At 33.4% G+C, this 15,305-nt stretch overlaps 3 protein-coding genes and 1 long non-coding RNA gene across 10 annotated transcripts; 3 read left to right on the top strand and 1 right to left on the bottom strand.

The window, feature by feature from the left end:
* Positions 1-451: 451 nt before the first annotated feature.
* LOC133038016 (MND1-interacting protein 1-like) lies at positions 452-4,237 on the top strand. Of its 4 annotated transcripts, XM_061115952.1 has the most exons (4): positions 453-566; positions 743-1,259; positions 1,347-2,413; positions 3,426-4,237. In XM_061115952.1, exons 2-4 carry the CDS (start codon positions 884-886, stop codon positions 3,939-3,941), a joined length of 1,959 nt encoding a protein of 652 aa, XP_060971935.1. In that variant the 5' UTR covers positions 453-566; positions 743-883; the 3' UTR covers positions 3,942-4,237. The 4 variants fall into 4 exon arrangements, with proteins under 4 accessions (XP_060971934.1, XP_060971935.1, XP_060971932.1 ...); XM_061115951.1 differs by having other exon boundaries at positions 452-566; positions 743-2,413; XM_061115950.1 differs by having other exon boundaries at positions 490-1,259.
* A 4,846-nt stretch (positions 4,238-9,083) lies between these two features.
* Positions 9,084-11,614, top strand: LOC115716480 (ycf20-like protein). Of its 2 annotated transcripts, none has more exons than XM_030645289.2 (4): positions 9,084-9,355; positions 9,794-9,857; positions 9,989-10,192; positions 10,553-11,614. In XM_030645289.2, exons 3-4 carry the CDS (start codon positions 9,999-10,001, stop codon positions 10,956-10,958), a joined length of 600 nt encoding a protein of 199 aa, XP_030501149.2. In that variant the 5' UTR covers positions 9,084-9,355; positions 9,794-9,857; positions 9,989-9,998; the 3' UTR covers positions 10,959-11,614. The 2 variants fall into 2 exon arrangements, with proteins under 2 accessions (XP_030501149.2, XP_030501151.2); XM_030645291.2 differs by having other exon boundaries at positions 9,086-9,355; positions 9,794-9,874.
* LOC115718065 (uncharacterized) lies at positions 11,597-14,886 on the bottom strand. Of its 3 annotated transcripts, XM_061116089.1 has the most exons (3): positions 13,227-14,886; positions 12,391-12,577; positions 11,597-12,151 (listed from the first exon to the last, which is right to left on the bottom strand). In XM_061116089.1, exons 1-3 carry the CDS (start codon positions 14,814-14,816, stop codon positions 12,024-12,026), a joined length of 1,905 nt encoding a protein of 634 aa, XP_060972072.1. In that variant the 5' UTR covers positions 14,817-14,886; the 3' UTR covers positions 11,597-12,023. The 3 variants fall into 3 exon arrangements, 2 of the variants coding, with proteins under 2 accessions (XP_060972072.1, XP_060972073.1); XR_009688019.1 differs by lacking the exon at positions 11,597-12,151 and having other exon boundaries at positions 12,438-12,577; positions 13,162-14,873; XM_061116090.1 differs by lacking the exons at positions 11,597-12,151; positions 12,391-12,577 and adding an exon at positions 12,585-13,161 and having other exon boundaries at positions 13,227-14,873.
* Positions 12,051-12,522, top strand: LOC133038064 (uncharacterized). Its single transcript, XR_009688020.1, has 2 exons — positions 12,051-12,191; positions 12,345-12,522. It is a non-coding gene; the product is annotated as an uncharacterized LOC133038064 (long non-coding RNA).
* Positions 14,887-15,305: the final 419 nt, after the last annotated feature.

Raw genomic sequence — 15,305 nt, 5'->3', positions numbered from 1 at the left:
TTTTTTGTTGGGGTAAGTTGAAAAATACTACTTTTTTTTAATTAATTGATCAAATTTGCCTCTAATTTTATATTTAATTGAAACATACCTCTTTTTATATGTATTGTACCCAAAATACCCTGATATAAGAGAGTCACATAGAGTATCTTGAAGTGACAAGAGCAAAATTGGTACAATGTTAAAAAAATATGTAAAAATGATAGAATTTAAAAAAGAGGGTAAAAATAAAAGAAGACAATATAAAAAGGGTATAAAGTGTAATTCCCTCTTTTTGTTTTGTAAATAGCCCATGAAATATGGTATTGTTGACAAAACCAAGCAATGGGCCGAAAGTTGGGCTAGTTAGGGATTCAGCCCAATAAAATTACTGGAAACGGTCCAAAGGGAGATGTAGACACGTGGAGAAATATCACCACCAACACCCGCCTCCTCTTACTACTTACTTCCTCCCAGTTCCCATATATATAAATACCAACTCATCACAATTCACTTCTCTCTCTCTCCTCTCTCTTTCTCTCTCTAAGTTTCAGCAACGAAACGCCGATCATCATCATCTATTTCTCTCTGTGAGTTTCTTTTCTTCTTCTTTCCTTCTCTTCAGATTGAATCTTCTTCCATCAATTTCATTGTTGTTGTTGTTGTTGATTATTGTTATTGTTTTTTTTTTTCATTTCTTGAATTACTTAATTGTGTTTCTTGGTATTCGCCATTGATATACATGGGTTGTACTGTGAGAGAGAAGCATGTTCGTGCGAACCGGAGGTCAAGATCTGTGAAACTGGAAACTGATCCTTGTTGTTTATTAGATAAAGAATCCATTTCGAAATCGATACTTGAATCGGGTCTAATTAAACCATTGAGTAATAATAAGAATAATAACAATATGGGTTCGATTGATTCTACCAGCCTAAGCCCTAAAATTCCCATTCCTAATGATAGCCACATATCTAGTAATGATGATAGTGGGTGGGGGTACTGTACAGAGGAACAATTGGAGGAAATTTTGTTGAAGAATTTGGATTTTTTGTATAATGAAGCTATTTCTAGGCTTGTTGCGTTGGGTTATGATGAGGAAATTGCGCATAAAGCTATTTTGAGTAATGGGCATTGTTATGGAGGCATGGATGTTTTGACCAATATATTACATAACTCGCTGGCTTATTTGAATAGTAGTTGTGGTAGTAGTAATGAGAATTCTTCTGATGAATCTGAACAACGTTGTGCTGATTTGAGGCAGTTGGAGAAGTATTCTCTTGCGGGTATGGTGTCTTTGTTGCAACAGGTTAGGCCTCATTTTAGTAAAGGAGATGCAATGTGGTGTTTGCTAATGAGTGATCTTCATGTAGGTCGTGCGAGTACTATGGAAATTCCGGTTCTTACTTCGTCTTCTGGTAATGGTGGTGGTGCTGCTACTTCTGCTGCTGCTGCTTCTGGTGCTGCTGACAATGTTAATAATGGTAGCAATTCAGCTGGTGCTGTGACACCCGCACTTTGTAGGTTCCATAGTGGTTGGGGTTTCGGAAATGGTGGAGGCCCTGAGTCGCCAATTCATGGCTTTTTTTCTCATGGTGGGGATGCCACTTTGCATAGAGAAATTGAGTGTCCAAAAAGGCTTAACCTTTCTCCTGCAATGAAGTCGTTGTTGAAAAGGAATGTTGCATTGTTTGCAGCTGGATTCCGCGCAAACTCAAAACAGTGTCAACCACAAGCCGAAGCTTGCTTGAATACAGTGGCAAGTGGGAATGCTTTGGTTGGATCAGGTGCTGAAGTTTCTGCCAAGCAGTGTGAGGAGCCTCATAATACGAAAAACCAGGAAGCTGTTAACTCAGTATTAAGTAAATTCCGTGATCTCAAACTTGATGAGTATTCAGAGTTAGTGGCTGAGGATCAGAAGGATGAGCTGATAGTTAATCTGCTTCATCAGGTCAAGGATCTTGAGAAACAAGTGAAGGAGAGGAAGGAGTGGGCTCACCAAAAGGCTATGCAAGCTGCAAGAAAGCTAAGTAATGATCTCAGAGAACTTAAGCTGTTAAGAATGGAAAGGGAGGAGACTCAGAGATTAAAGAAAGGAAAACAAACTCTTGAGGACACAACAATGAAGAGACTTTCAGAGATGGAGAATGCTCTGAGGAAAGCTAGTGGTCAAGTAGACCGAGCAAATGCTGATGTGAAACGTCTTGAGACTCAGAATGCAGAAATAAGAGCAGAGATGGAGGCTTCCAAATTAAGTGCTGCAGAATCAGTTACTGCTTGTTTGGAGCTCACAAAGAAGGAGAAAAAGTGTTTGAAGAGGCTTTTGGTTTGGGAAAAACAAAAAGCCAAGCTGCAAGAGGATATTAACAATGAAAAAGAAAAGGTTTTAGATGTAGAGCAAACTTTGTCCCAGGCCAAGCAAAATCTAAAGGAAACTGAGGTGCGTTAATTCTATTTATGTTTCAGTCTCTTTCTTTGTGTGGTTAGGTGTTAGAAAGATTCATGCTGTAGTATGCAAATGAAGTGATTCAGTGAGATTATCATTTGAAAACGAACTTGCACACTAGTTTGAGACATATTTTTAGTAGTTACATGCATTTGATTCCCTCAACAATTTCCAACCAAAACACCACTATGAGTCATTGAGTCTACACTCAAGAATGTAGATATAAATTGAGAGTACAGCTAATAGCAAAAAAAAAAAACATCGAAATTACTCCAGCAATTACTTTTAAGCTGAGGCTCACAATCTTTTTGGACTGGAGGTGGTCAGCATAGTTTATATTATCTGGATTATTGAATAACAAATTTGTATGATGAGAAGTGTATGCTCCACCATTGTTAGCATCACATCACACGGATTCGAGTTTGTGATGTCCAGAATTTTTTTTTCCTTTGAGTTATTGGATAATTTGTGTTTATACCTAGCTTTATCAACTTTGTATAAATGTGTTACTGTTTCTTAGCGTCGTGAGGAGATCATACTCTGGTCATGTTGATTTTGGATCTATTGTGGTCATTTCTTTTTCTCCTCAAGCCTATGCACTTTGAATAGTCTTGAGATGCGTTTCGTGGTAAAAACTGCAGGATTTTGGTTTAGTTTGTCTTTCATTTGCTATTTAGTTATGACTTTCAGGACAGGATGATGTTTTAATATCTTTATTTGGGAATTGACTTTTAATTGCTTCTCACCTTTGGGGGTATACTTTATTTGGAGCTCCCCATAGGGTTTTATAATATAGTTTTGGGTTTCACCTCATTTGTCTATAAAATTGGTTATCATTTGATTTTCGCATAGAAATTAATGTAGTTTGTGAATACTGAACTTGGGCGAGTTCACAGAAATTTAGAGCACATTTTTCTGTTGTTCTAATCCTATATAGCTTCTTCTTCTGGTACAGATTTCAGTGTTCCATTTATAATATCTTTCTTTATATTGCTTTTTATTACAGTTGAAGTGGAAACAGGAGGTGAAGGCTAAACAGATCGCCTCAACAGACCTTGTAGTAGAAAGACGCTTGAAAGAATCAGCTGAGATTAGTAGCAAGAGAAAGCTTGAAGCTTTGCGCGTAAAGATAGAGCTAGATTCCCTGCGTCACAATGATGATGTCCAAAGGCTCGAGGAGGAACTTGCACATTTAAAAATGCTATCTCTGTATACTGAGTCGCATGAATCATCAAATAAGTTACCTACTGGGAACTTTAAAGGGATCAAACCCCAAGGAGAGACAATTGGCAAGCCGCTTCGTGAACCAGATAATGTAGATGATTCTTCAAAAGAAGAAAACTCTGATAGGAAATGCATAGTTTGTTTGAATGATGATGTTTCGGTTGTTTTCTTGCCATGCACTCATCAAGTCATGTGTGCTAGCTGCGGTGATGATTTTGGATTAACAGGAAAAGCTCATTGTCCCTGTTGTCGGGTTCCAGTTGAACAGAAAATCCGAGTTTTTGGGGCAAGTTCATAGCTGGAACGAACAAGTTTTGCATACAGTCATTTCGGAGAGATGGCCACCTGATTTGCTTTGCATTGTGATTTGGTGCATCAGCAGAAACAATGTAAATAAAAAGAAAGTATTTTTCAGGTTTTTTTTTTCTTACACAGAATATGTCATGTTGGTTTTGCCATTGGCTTGTTGATTTGTAACATAAGCCAATGGTTTTTTTTTGTTCTCTGGAAATAAGCCAAAGTTTCGTAAAACATTTGAGCCATATGATATTGGTATTCTTCCAAAAAAGAAATGTTTATGCTATTTTTTTAAAATGATTTGTTGATGTGGTATAACAGTAGAAGTTGACCAAATCATATGCATATATTTTGTGTTTGACTTTTGAATAACGTGACATTGTAAAAAGTTATATTGAGAAAAAGAATTACATCAAATGTGTTTTTTTTAATACAAGTTTGGTACATATATGATTTTCAACTTCTTTCTTTGTCTTTTTTTTTTATGTTGTTTTTTTTTTCAAAAAGAAAAGAGAAATTTGAATAATATTCGTGCATTTGGGTAAAATTGGTACACTTAAGTATATCAAAAATCAAAATTAGTTAGATAGATCATTTTTTTTTTACTAAACTAAAAAATATCCTTCTCATAACTCACCCCTCTCTCTCTTCCTCAATTCTCTCTCTCCCTCTTCTTTTCATGCACACAAAAACCCTAACAACCCATGGCTGCCAACCACTGTGCCTCCAACTGAAGACCACCAACCTACTGACGACTACCAACCTAAGACATAGAATCTCCGAACCAGCACCATGAATGTATGTTTTTCATTTTATTTAATTGTATTCGGTGTGATTTAGGGTTGAAATGTATTATTTTATTTATAGGTTTATTGATTTAGGAATAAATTGTATGATTAATGTTTGTTATCTGTGAGTTAATGTTAGATTTAGGGTCAAAACGGTCAGATCTGAGTTTTGGATAAAAAACTGGTTTTTTTGCCAAGCCCAGTGGTAGTCTAATGGTGGTCCATGTTGAAGATGAAGGTCTAATGGTGGTCCAATAGTGGTTCGATGGTGACCTGATGCTACCTATAAATGTAGGATATGGTTCAATAGTAGTCAGATGGTGGCCTGATGCCTTCCCGACGAGCTTAGTGAATGGAGCTTAACATCTATAAATGTATAATATGGTCCGATGGTAGCTTGATGCTACTATTTTTTTATATACAAAGATAAAAAAAAAAATGGGTAACATCAGGCTACCATCGGACCACTATGACCACTATTGGACTCTCAGTATGGATGAGAATGGGGAGTATGGATGGCGAAATTAGAAGAAAAGAAAAAAGAGGGTATTATGGGTATTAAAATAAACCGTGCCTATTTTTTTTTAATTTTAGTAAGTTTGTGCTCAAAAAATTTAATATGCACCAAATATATGCATATAAATTCAAATTTTCTAAAAAAAAAATTGATACTAGTAATAGGTTACTACCACATCAATCTTTACCTGTTACCATCAATTTATATCACAAACAAAAGGTCAAACTTAATTGACATATTAATTTTTAGAATAATTAATTCAATACTAGTAACCAGTTATCATGAAAAAAAAATAGAAATTAAGAAAAAGTTAAGTGTTTACTTTTTTTTTTCTTATATATAAAACTAGTTTTATTTTAATTTATATGTGAGACATCTAATTTTGGTGACTTTTATGACGACGATGACATTTCCAGTGACTTTTTCAGTGAATTTTTCGACACCAATGATTTTTCTAGTAACTTTTTCGGTGCTGGTGACTTTTTCGGTGACTTTACCAGCACTGATGACTTTTTCGGTGACTTTACCAGCACTGATGACTTTTTCAGTGACTTATCTGGTATCAATGAATTTTCGGCGCCAATATCTATTCCGATGACTTTTTCGACAATAATTGTTATTATATATTTTACCAACTTTATTTATTATCTTTTGGTTAGTTTTCCATATTTTAATTAGTATTTATTTTTTGTTTTCATATTTTTTGCATTATTTATTTTTAAATTCTAACATATAAAAGTAAATTCTATTATTATTTTTTTTTTCATATTTATAAAACAACCCCTTCAATTTATCATACTTGTGTAAATTTTCCTATTAACAAACAACTATGTATAAAAAATTATAAAATAAAATAAATGATATATTTCCAATAATATATATTTTGAAATCGATATATAATAATACTATTAATATGAAATTTCATATTACTATATGGGAAGACCCATAATAATATAATTAAAACATTATGTGATGTTAAGCTATTCTAATAATTTGTTCAAAAAAAGAAAATAGTAGACATATTTCTTAATTAATTCTTGTTCTTGGGAAGAAGCTTGTTTCATAGGTCAGCCACATCAATTTCACCAATATGATTCTCTGGAATCCAATTTCTTGTTTTTGGGTCTCTCATCCAATAAAATTCATTCTTATTATTTGCATTCGCAACACTTTTACTATTGTAATTGTTGCCCATGTCACTTGCCATTTTCCCTTTTACAACATTCTCCAGTGCTATCGTATAACATCGTCGTCTGATTTAGAAAAATTTAAGTAAATTTTTTAAAAAGAAAAAAAAAATGAAATATACAAAATTTTATAAATGTTACAAGAATACAATTAATAATTTGTAAAAATTATTTTTACTATGTGATTAAATAGACGATTGTTTAAAATTTAATTGGTATGATTGATTCATCAATATTATCAAAAAATATTATTTGTGATCCGGATGTCTAATTTTTTTTAAAAGGAAACAATTTACAATAATTATGTAATATTTTGTAATACTTTTAATTTATTTATATAGTTTATAAAATTTAATTTTAAAAAAATTAAATTATGTATTTACGATGATATTATGCTCTTTCGTATTTTCGTAATTTTTTCTCTATTCTATATTTTCAGTATTTTTTTTTCTTTTAAAATTTTAGGCATTTATGAAAATTTCTAAAAAGTTTGCCCTTGAATAATATTTGTGACAAAAAATAATTCAAAATAGGTATGAAAACTAACCTCAAAAGGATAAAAGAGTTGAGTAGTGAAGCCTTAGACATGATTGTTAAACCAAGATTATATTATAGCTTTGAGAAAGATTTAAGTCTACAAAAATACGTGCTTAGCTTTTGAAGTGATTGGAAGTTCAATATGTATCATCCTCAATATATATAAGATATAATGATATATAGAATATTAAATTAGGATATTCCTATTAAAATTATAAATATACACACTATAAATATAAATATAAAGACAATTTAAATTTAAATTACGTTATTCCTATTCAAATTATAAATATACACACTATAAATATAAATATAAAGACAATTTAAATTTAAATTAAGTTATTCTTATTCAAATTAGATGAGTTAAAATAGTTCAATTTTTAAATTATAGAGAAAAATTTACAAAATTGAGCTTCCAACAAGTGAGGTAAACCTTAACTATTTTACATATTTTTTAGCTCAATGAATAGTGCTAAGCTAAATGTAGAGATAACTATTCATTGAGCTAAACATATTTTAATATTATTTTCTTTAACTTTTTTATATATGTGTAATATTATATGAATTATTAATATAAAATAAATAAAATATATTAAAAATATAATATTTAAATGATATAAAGAAAAAATAGAGAAGTTGATGTATGATATAAATGTAAAAATTTGAGGTAAAATAGATAAAGTAAAGTTTTGGTGATGTATTTTAAAAATATAGTAGAGAAGCTGTTGAGAGTAGTCTTATATTAGAGCTCAACTACAATATTAATTTGAGATACAAATTAAATTATAAATTGCATATATTCACTAACGAAAATTATTATAATTGTCTATATAAATTCTTTTAATTTATTGTTTAGAATTAATTATTGAATTGAAACGAACAACAAATGTCAAGATTATTATAATAGAATCTTTTATAAAGACAAGTAAGAATGTAAATCTCCTTGTAATAGTTATATTATTCTGTTTTATTATTGTTTGATTAATTAAGGTGTTTCTACCTAATTTTTTGGAAAATCTTTAACTGATTGTTATTTATAGGTGTGATTCGTTATACGTTCATTCGTGATGAAAATATAATTTTTTTCACATAATTTTGATGCTTTATTGCTAATGACTTATATGTCATTTAGTTCAAGATACTCTTAGGGTTTTTATCCTATTTGATGTAAAGGACTTTGTAGCCTATTTTTATTTAATCTGTTCGATTATTTGCATGTAATGAACTATATTCAATTTAACTAATCATGGAATTTCCATTTGCATTTCAAAAAAAAAAAAAAAGAATTACTTGGCCAAAACTTAGATCAATATATTTTGAAACTTAAACCAAAATTTACTTTGCAAATATGAGTATAAATGTGCATTTGTTTTGTTATTTTTATATTATTTTTTAGTTATTTTTCAATTTATACTATCACTAACTCAAAAAGAAAACGAAAAAAAAAGTTGAAAGAATAAAATTGTAACAACAAATTTCATGAAAAAAATAATGTAATAGTACAAAAAGATAAATCAAATTGTCAAAACTAAAAGTACGTTTGCTAATACTTTTCTAATCAATTTTTTATTTTTATAATTAGAAAAGTAAAAATATTTTCCGAAAACATGTTCTATAAAATTATTTTCACTTTTTCAATTTTTTAATATCAAAGTTTTAAAAATTTTGAAAATAAAAAAATCACTTTCAAAAATTTTGTAAATAGTTTTTTTTCTTAATCAATATTTTGGACTTTGACTCCAACTTGAACATTGGTAGCCAAACTATAGCCCCAACTCCAATCCCATACTCGAACCTAGATACGACTTAAATAAAATCAGAAAATAAAAATAAAAATAAAAGTTATAGAAAATACTTTTATTTTCTACTTTTAAATTAAAAAATAAAAGTATTTATTTATTTTTTCAAAACAACATTTTAAAAATATAAAATTACTTTTATTTTTGTGATTAAAAAATTAAAAAATAAAAGTGTTACTAAACCCATCTAATAAAAAAAAATCCGTAATACAAAAATATAATAAAGAGTTGATATTATTTTATTTATTGCAATTAAGTCAATGCTTTATTATTTTTCTGTTGTTTTATAGTTATTTTGTTGTTCTTATATATTTTTTCTTAAATTATTTTAAGATTATTGTTTAATTTACTAAAATTTGCTTAGTAATATTACCATTTTTCTTTTTCTTCCGCCGCGTTTATAGCTCGAGTAAAGCTTGGCTTTGGTTCTGGTGAGCGGCGGCCAAGAAGAGCACCAGTGGAAGAGGCGGCCGGCGTTTCGCATTTCGCGGGAGGACCCAGAAGGTGTTCTTATTCTGGGTGCTCTCAGGGTGTGATCGACCTGCGCAGGAGGCCCAACGGCGCCGGAAAGCTTCAGTCTTTGGCCGGTCCGGATTTCTTCTTCTTTTTTTTTTTCAAAGGGTAGTGTTTGATTTTTGATTTGTTTTCTATTTGAGGTGTGTTTATTATGATTTAGTATTAAAAATCTGGCAATGAATTTGGAATTTGGTTTTGGTGTGTTATTTTTCTTGACCGAATTCCGTGAATTTTTGAAACTATTTTGTTTTGGTGGGAATATGTGTGGAAAATCTTTTCTTGTTGGGTTTGGATTTGATGGTCTTCTGAGTTTGAAGTTTTTGAATGGATGATAAGTATGTGGCTATGATACTATGACAGATTAAGGGATGGTATTTTTCATAGATTATTTAAGATAATGAAATCATATTGTTGAAAAAATGGAGGAAACAAACACTTATCAATCTGATAAATAATTTAACAATTCATATGTTGTAAGTTTTATGCTCTGAAGCTGTCGTCACTTTCAGTTGCATGAATTGCTAGCTTGGTGGGCATGGGAGGAATATTCAGAGTTATAATTGAAGAGCAATGGTAAGAGTTTATGAAATGTAAGAATTCCATTTCATCCATGGCTTGTTCATCAGTTATATAGAGATCATGTTGTTCTTTCCCTTTATCTTCTTACTCTTAACATATTTTAAATACTGTATTATTACTTATAGGTAAGCATTAATGGCAAGTGTTGTTGTTGTACCTCCTAATTGTCCAAGAAATGCTGTACTTGCTTCTTCAAAGTGTATAAGTTTTGCAGCTGCAACATTCAACATTCAAGCATGCTCTCCCCAAAGTGTTTGTGCTAAGTGGAGGCACTATTGTTGGTGTTCTATTTTCTGTGTAATTCGACCTTCTTCGGCTAATAATTCCAAGTAAGTTGTCAATGTACCTGAATAAATATGGTTAGTGAGGCTAGTTTTGCTCTAGAGGAGCTTTTTAAGTATTAGAATGTGTTTGTTGTAAGTTCTTTTGCATTTCGTTAATGTTAAGAATCGATAAATGTCAGAGAGAACTGATATTGAAGCAATAAAAGAAAATTCTCTGATGTGTACCACAAATATAGCATAGAGTAACTTATTAAGTTGAACGAACATCATCTTCACCATACCAGTGGCTTGTCATAATTATGCATATGCATGCAGTATGTGTTTTTGGGAAAATTGTAACTAAAGTAGTAGACTGGAAATCCTCTTTACTATAATTATTTGAGGATATCTTTTGTTTTGGTACAGGAAGATGGTGTGGTTGATTAGGAGCAGTCTTGATGACAATGTCCCGGATCCTTCTTCTCCTTCTAGTGGCAGAAATGGCAGAACACGGCTAATTAGGGCCATTCAAGGTTTTCAAACCAGGTTAGAAGCAAGAATTCAGGAAATAAGGAGAGGTTTTCCACTTAAATTGCTTTTCTTCTTGGGGGGATTTTACTGCGCAACTGCATTTGCTACTGTTATTGGGCAAACAGGTGACTGGGACATTCTATCTGCTGCCTTGGCTGTGTTTGTTGTAGAGGGGATTGGGGCACTCATGTATAGAGCTTCTTCCCCTTTCTTAAAAAAGATTAAGAGCCTTATAACAGTCTTTAACTTTTGGAAGACTGGGCTTGCCCTTGGTCTCTTCTTGGACTCGTTCAAATACTGAGTAAACCTGTCAACTTTAAATTTGATCTGTTTTCGTTTAGCTCCATCAGATGGTGTTGACTGATGAGTTTTCAATGCAAGCATCAAGCAAAACTGATTGGGCAGCACAGGTATCTGTACCTTACTGGTGCAACAAAACAACAACCCAAGTTCAAAGTTTCAAAACTAGTTTGAAGCAAGGGAAGATAGCGAGGAGGTCAAAGTATGAGGGTGGAGGCAACAAGGAATAGCCTGCCCTTGCTTGGTATGGGAGCCCAAAAGTCTGATCTTTTGATGTTATGAGTTTTACATGATGGGATGAGGCTGCTCTGCTCCAATGGTCATGCTTGGTCTGTAATCTCTTCAAACTACAAGAGCTTTTGTACCATAATGGGGCTTTGGAAGTTTAGAATCTAAACATGGTTTGTGAACTATTGGCTAGTCCAGTGGGACTGGAGCTTTTACCCTGCCATTGGTCGAAATTGAGTGCCTACTGTGGGTTTTAATTCCGTTGGAATCAGTACGATAGATTTCGGTTAGTAGGAGAGTAGAGATATCAGCTTCAATTCTGTATTCATGGCTTTGTTTTGTTCTTCTTTGATATACCATTGTACATTTTTGTTCTGCTTGATATATCAAATTCAAATTAATAAAGGAAACTGACCCTTGAAAACTTAATGAAGATTAACAACGTAGTTGCCGTTGCCAAGTCAAGCAAAATAGCTTTGTAATATAACAAAAAGCTATTTTTTATCAATAAAATAATTCCTTTACCCACAAAATAATAATCTCACCTTTTGTTCTCATAATATATACATCTCAAGAAACAGCCTCTCTAACAAAGGGTATAAGTGAAGTTAAGTAAAAGGAATGAGCTCCACTTCATATATTTTTTTTTTATATATTTACAATGGGATGATGTATATTACATATCAAGGTCTCAAAAAATAGTGTGGCCATTTTAGTGTAATTTCAACCAATAGCTACTATAACTTTTTCTGATTTCTCTGCACCCCCCATTTTGGTGAACTTTATGGCATCTTGGCACAAGTAACATAGTTTTTCTGATCCCATAGAACATACTCCATCAAGCGTCTATTCCGGGGCCTGGATATGCCGGTAGACTCATGATTCGTTCGTCCAGAACAGGACCTCCCACGGTGAAGTGATAGAGACTCTGAAAATTTGATCCTTTAATCCCAAGCACTTCATGCACTGGATAGCAACAACAACAATAGCATTTGGATTTTAACATGTGAGGCTGAATATTTGTTTATTGTAATGAAAATTGAACCATCACTTTCAAACTTAGATTTTCATGCAGCAGTAAAGAAAGAGTTGATTATTCACCAGATACTGCCAATTTTGAGTCATATCAAAGCAATAACCATGTAACGATTTTTCACAGTGAAATGTCATGCAATGAAGAATTGCTAGGGGAAAGGAATCTGTACCAGGGTCGTCGAAGTAGCAGCCGATTCCTGTTGCAGATATGCCAACAGCATGTGCTTCGAGGTACAAAACTTGTCCTAGAACTCCAGTCTCCCAAAACAATCGAGGATACATCCACACTTTCTCGCGCAAAACAGGCTCAAAATGAGCTACCATACCAAGACTGAAGCAGCCATCACTTGCTATTTCCTGCATCAATATGGATGCATGCAATATCTTAGCAAGACTGGGATATTTTCATATGTATATATCATATATTCTTTTACAAACAATCATTTCAAATGCTCATCTCCTATGAAACAACACAAATGGGGGTTTGAATCAAGAAACAACTCAGAGTCAAATATATTTATGACAGTCAAAATGCAAAATGTTTCTACTACAAAAGATTCATGAATTATGCACAGTTATTTCTCATGCAAAAGACAGAATCCCCTCTATTCATAATACTGTAAACTATTAGGCCCAAGCACCCTAGGGTCCCCAACACTCGCGAAGAAATGCTAAATAGCACCTTAGGATGCCCAACACTCGTAATAGAGTAAATAAATATCGGGTGTTACATATTTATATTTTATTTAAATCAAATTAACTTGAATTATGTAAAACCCGCTAGTTAATTGCACTCATAGCAATATAATAGCGTAAGGCAGCATGTCACCACTGGTGTTTTTTTCGGGTAATAAAAAATCTCTGTTTTCTGCTAAAACTCAATTATAATATATATTTACATATAAATGGTATAAAACAACAAGAACTCAAATTCAACATACCTGATTGCACGAGAGCCGTTGAGAGAGAAGTGGTATAAAACAACAAGAACTGAAATTCAACATACCTGATTGCACGAGAGCCGTTGAGAGAGAAGTCTATAATCACCTACATGAAGCTCATATAAAGGAAGTTCATCAGGGCAACCGTCAGGCTTGGTCCAATTAAAGTCAGGCCTCATAGATTTCTTAAGCTCACCAAAATGATCTTCATTTCTAACCAAAAAATACAGACCTTGAGGCAAACCTTTCACCCTATGAACAAACAAAGCAGCATGCACCTCAGCATCCCAAGAAAGAGCCTGAAACGGCAATGCCAATGGCCTCTTTTGCTTCTCTTCATCATTACCCGAACCCGAAGGAAGACAATGCAGAAGCATTTGATAAAATGTACTTCTCTCAATTACAGTAACACCATCCATATCAACTGCACTCCTTCGTTTTCTAACTATTTCCCTAACACTAAACTCTTTATACACACCTTCACTAATGACTCCACTACTCTGAAATGGATCAACAATGAATCTACTTTCTATATCTAAAGGTTTCTTAACTGCCTCAGCTGATCTATATATAATATCCCAACAAATATGTTCTTTACTCAACAAATTAGGCTTTCCCTTCCAATCCAACTTGGAAAATTCAGCAATGGCAGAACTCAATTCTTCATAATTTAAATCAAATCCACCAACCCCACTTGGGAAAACAGCTAAAACACAATCAGGGTGCTCAAATTCAATATGAGGCAACTTACCTTTAATGGGTCGAGAAGGAATATGAAACTCAGGGAAAATTTCAAGCCCCATGAGTTTCTTCATATCCTCATGGCCCAAGCCATCTAGAACCTTCACATCCCAACCAATGGCGGCCGCAGCCATCGACACGGCAGCGATAGCATGACCCACGTCGTGGTTACAGTACCGGAAAGCTCGCTCGCCGTATTTCCAAGCTTCGCGCCAGAAAATCGAAGACAACCCAACGAGGAAAGTGTTCTCGGGAAAGAATCTGGGGAAAAACCCAGATGGGATTTCCGCTCTAATCTCCAAACCATGCTCTTTCGGAGCGTAATGCGCCACGAAACCCGAACCAGAACACGAAACCGAGTCAATAGGAGGGCTTACAATGTAAGCTTCGGTAGGGTGTAGATTCCCGCTACTGGGGTTAACTCTAAGCGACCAGGTCGAAAACCCAGCAGTTTTCCAAGCGGAGAGAGCTAAAGAATCGTAGAGAAACTGGGAAATAGAAGATTTAGAAATGGGTTTTGAAGGAGGGAGAGATAGAAAGAGAGATGAGTAAGAAGGAGGAGCTTCAATGTTGGGGTTTTGATCTTGTGTGGGGTAGTGTAGGAGAGGGAGCAGTGGAGCAGATTCGAATCTCCGAAATGGGTTGGGTTGGTTAGCCCAGTCGAGGCCGTGAGGTCCTCGGGCGTATTTAGTGAAGGAATGCTTGGTTTGGTTATGGTATTTGAGGATTTGAGAGAGGTTTTGGTGTTTTGATTCTTGTATTGGATGGGTTGTGGAAGATGAATGTGATGATGAAGATGAAGAGAAGGACATGGTGATGGGGAGGTTGAAGGTGTTGGTGGTGAGATTGATGAGCAGAGATGAATGAGTATGGAAATGGAACCGACTAGAGGTTGAAGGAAACGGTGGCATCATTCACTCACTATTTTCACTTCAAATGGAAAACAATTTGAAGTGTGTGTCTCATATAGGGACGCAATTTATCTCTCCAATTAGTGTTTGCCACGGTGAAAATATATAAGTTTAGAAATAATTTGTGGTATAAATAATTGAATTTAATTTTGAAATTTTTACACCAAAAATACAAATTACACACTTTATTACATATAAACCTACACACGGTCAAATCAACTTTTTTACCTTTTCTCTATATTTTATTACACATATACCACATACACATCACATCTATGCACCAGTCACGTCAACTCACCTATCAACCATCATGCATCCCTCAATCACTTCCCTCTCTCTTTTTCTTTTGTTTTCCTTTGATTTTTTTTATTTCATTTCAGTTTTTTTTTTTTTGAAATAACAAATAACCTTCATTGTTGAACCTTAACTCCCCACGATTCATCAACCATTTTCCCTCTCATTTTTGTTCTTCAAAATTTTTTCAACTCCCTC

This window comes from Cannabis sativa, chromosome 5 (assembly GCF_029168945.1).
Source record: "Cannabis sativa cultivar Pink pepper isolate KNU-18-1 chromosome 5, ASM2916894v1, whole genome shotgun sequence".
In the NCBI taxonomy this organism is placed as follows: domain Eukaryota; kingdom Viridiplantae; phylum Streptophyta; class Magnoliopsida; order Rosales; family Cannabaceae; genus Cannabis; species Cannabis sativa.
The sequence above is the reverse complement of the archived record's forward strand: the minus strand, read 5'-3'. Positions and strand labels throughout refer to the sequence as shown.